Source organism: Pteropus vampyrus, unplaced genomic scaffold, assembly GCF_000151845.1.
Source record: "Pteropus vampyrus isolate Shadow unplaced genomic scaffold, Pvam_2.0 Scaffold146, whole genome shotgun sequence".
Lineage (NCBI taxonomy): Eukaryota > Metazoa > Chordata > Mammalia > Chiroptera > Pteropodidae > Pteropus > Pteropus vampyrus.
The window spans coordinates 1037497-1040976 of NW_011888927.1; the positions used below are offsets into that span (position 1 = coordinate 1037497).

The 3480-nt window shown below is 34.9% G+C and overlaps 1 protein-coding gene across 1 annotated transcript in view; it reads left to right on the plus strand.

Annotated features, from left to right (window-relative positions):
- Positions 1-3480, plus strand: part of LOC105298169 (alsin-like) — a 22126-nt gene that overhangs the window by 1840 nt on the left and 16806 nt on the right. The window contains exons 2-5 of the mRNA XM_023535986.1: positions 234-433; positions 548-613; positions 1645-1743; positions 2308-2472. Coding sequence (XP_023391754.1) covers positions 234-433; positions 548-613; positions 1645-1743; positions 2308-2472 — 530 coding nt within the window. The remainder of the gene's footprint in view (positions 1-233; positions 434-547; positions 614-1644; positions 1744-2307; positions 2473-3480) is intronic.

Below are 3480 nucleotides of genomic sequence, written 5' to 3' on the forward strand. Positions count from 1 at the left end.
CATAATTATGTTCGATAAATCTTCATTAAACCAAGACTATACATTTTTGTTTTTGTTTTAATGTGACTTAATTTTAAACATATAGCAGTGAATTCCAAGAGCCAATCAGCACTACTCAATTAATAAGAAAAGCATTAGGAGACAGAAAAATTATTCCCACCAAGGAAAGCTAGTAGGATTTAAAGCAGTGCTTGAGTTGTTGCCTTAAGCTTATTGATACTTTTTGCTCCTAGACTAAGTGGCTACGGGCTATATGCCAAGCTGTGGATCAGGCTTTGAGGGGGACATCTGAGCTTCCTCCTTATGGAAGTGGCAGTGTTCAGAGGCAGGAACCACCCATTTCACGCAGTGCCAAATATACTTTCTACAAGGATCCTCGCCTAAAGGATGCAACCTATGATGGACGCTGGTTTTCAGGAAAGCCTCATGGCAGGTGAAAATGTTTAAGATTTATGCCTGGGATGAGGATAGTAGTCTGATTTCTGAGAAAGTAATGATTAACTGAAACACTAATCGACATGTATTATTCTTCGCTTATGCATTCCAGAGGGGTTTTGAAGTGGTCAGATGGAAAGATGTATTCTGGCATGTTCAGGAATGGCTTGGAAGATGGGTAAGAAAATTGTGTAAAACATGAGAGTAAATTCAGCTTCAGTCACAAATTATGTTATTTTGTGTTCAGAGTTGTTTTCAGAACAAAAAGTAGATTTTTGGTTTTTTTTAGAAACACCATGTATTAGGGCTTATAATGCAGATGTATGAATACACAGCTAGGAATCTAGGATGCTGCCTTGATTTACATAGTGAATTATTTATCTTGATGGCTGTGTGACCTCGTTACACACAGCCTTCCATCTGTTTAAATGGGACTGTGTTTTCTATTTATCTCATAGTCTCATGAGGACTGAGAGCCTTGGGTAATGTTTGCGGTGAGGCCATTGACGTATTGGTGTCCCCTTTACACAAAGGACATACAGAAACTTTTCAGTAGTTTTAAATCATCTTTAATTTCTGTGATATGCTAAAGGGGAAATCTTCTAAGTGCCGTATTACCCTAATGGTACTCAATGGCATTATTTTTGTATAAGCTTATTATGTTTTCTAACACAGATATATTTACATGATAAATTTATAGCAGTTCAATATTTTGTATCATGTTAGAGAAGTAATTTATTTTGCTATATCAAAAGATGATTTATATAAATTGGGTAGGTATTTTCTGTGTGTGATAATGTAAATTTTTATGGTATCTTTTAATCTCCTTTTGAAAGAACTTTAGAATGAGAAGAGACTTTAAATAATATGATTTGCCCCCCTTATTATACAGATGAGGGAACTGGGTACTGGGACTTACCCAAGGTGATGTGGCTGATTACCGGCAGAGATGGGCCTAGGACATAGGATTTCTGTTTCGGACTTGGGATAAAACACCTAATCTATCTGCATAGTGGAGTTGATGTCTCACGTCTCTAAGATTTGCCATATAGTTTAGCAAATAGATAACAGCTTAAACCAAGACTCCACTTTCCTCCTATTGGTCAACTTTATATCTATGCTCCTTGTTAAATGTTTACAAATGTACACATACAAAAGGTGAGTATGTCATAAATGCCATCTTCTGCTGATTTTTATTTCCCTTGGCAGGTATGGAGAATACAGAATCCCAAACAAAGCATTGAACAAAGAAGACCATTATGTGGGCCATTGGAAAGAAGGAAAAATGTGTGGTCAGGGAGTCTATAGGTAATGACACACGAAAGATTGTTAAGCTGGTGTTACAAGAATCGTGTAAACTTGAATGTGTAGCCAAAATTTACAAGGAGTAAATTTTATTTACTCTTCTTAAGATGAAACTGTGTAAAGTCTTTTAGCTATCAACCTCTCATCTATCACAAGATGAAAATATTAGGTTATTATGTAGTTCTTAACAAAACCGTACAAACCTTATAAACCTTAACTTTCTCATAGAATTTCTTAAATGTCTTGCCTATAAATTTATACTTGGTATATGGCTCTAATCTGGATAAACCTATCATTCTTTCAGAGACCACTCTGAAAGAGATCAGAGATCACCGAATATACATTTTTTTCTCCCCAGTTTAACACAGAATAGCACCCATGACGTCTTTAACTTTTTAGCTTCAGTCATTCACAAATGAGATTTTAGTTGATGAAAAATAATCATATAAACAAATAATTATAGCTACCAGTGAAACATGAGTATAATTTTGAATTTCCCAAACTTTGTGAAAATGAGCTTCAGAATTCAATGTGCTTTTGATCTTTATCCATTCTCTTTAACCACAGTTATGCCTCTGGTGAAGTGTTTGAAGGCTGTTTTCAAGATAACATGCGTCATGGTCATGGGCTTCTACGAAGTGGAAAATTGACTTCCTCTTCTCCCAGTATGTTCATTGGCCAATGGGTAATGGATAAGAAAGCAGGATATGGGGTCTTTGATGATATCACTAGGTACAGTATTCTACTTCTAATCTCAAAGTTTATTGTGAGAGGATAAGATTCCTATACTACTCCAAAAAGTGATAATTTTATGAATGCTGAGTTCTTAATTCAACAGTGTTGAGAAAAAATTTAATAAGAAGGCAGTTGTCAGGCATCATTTTATTCATTTGCTTGTGAACCAAACAATAGGTTACTTCTTTACAATACCAGGATCATTCAAAATTAACATCAGTACCGTTTTCCTTAAAGCTTCACAAAGAAAAAGCTTTTAGTGTCACAGAAAAGAACCAAACAATAAGTTACTTCTTTACAATACCAGGACCATTCAAAATTAACATCGGTACCATTTTCCTTAAAGCTTCACACAGAAAAAGCTTTTAGTGTCATAGAAGAGGCTACCAAATTTTTAACTATTATACAAAGAAAAGCCTTTAATGTAGTCAGTAGATAGTAAGAGTAAGAGGTCAGGGGGAACCTATAGAAATTCCCTTTGGGGTCATAGAATGGTATCCAGATACCTTTTTGCTCAGGTCTTCCTGTCAGGTCAGACACTTGCTAGTTAATATGCAAGCAACCCAGGAATCAAGCTTAGTTAAATTCAGTCACACCTTGGGGAGAAACGCAGTTCTTTTGCCTCCATATTTGCTTTGGCCTGATTTGCTTTTGTACTTCATATATATACTTTTCTGCCTCATGTTATTGTCAGAATGGGATTCTTAAAAATCTGCTGTTATTATTAAACTCCATGATTATCTAACAAGGAATTCATATTTATCTTGTTCTTTTAGTGCAGATCAGTAAGAGTTCTGTAAATTTGAGTGGTGAATAATGAGCCTTCTTATGTGACGAACTCCATTTCTTTTTTAAGTTAGTATACTTGGGTGTAAGAAAAAAATGTGCATAGTTTTGAGTCTACCTATTACGTTTTGAATGAAATTAGAGTTGAATTGTTAGCATTCTTTTTATAATTATATATTTTAAAGTTGTCATAGAAATGCATGTGTTTTATGCAAATCT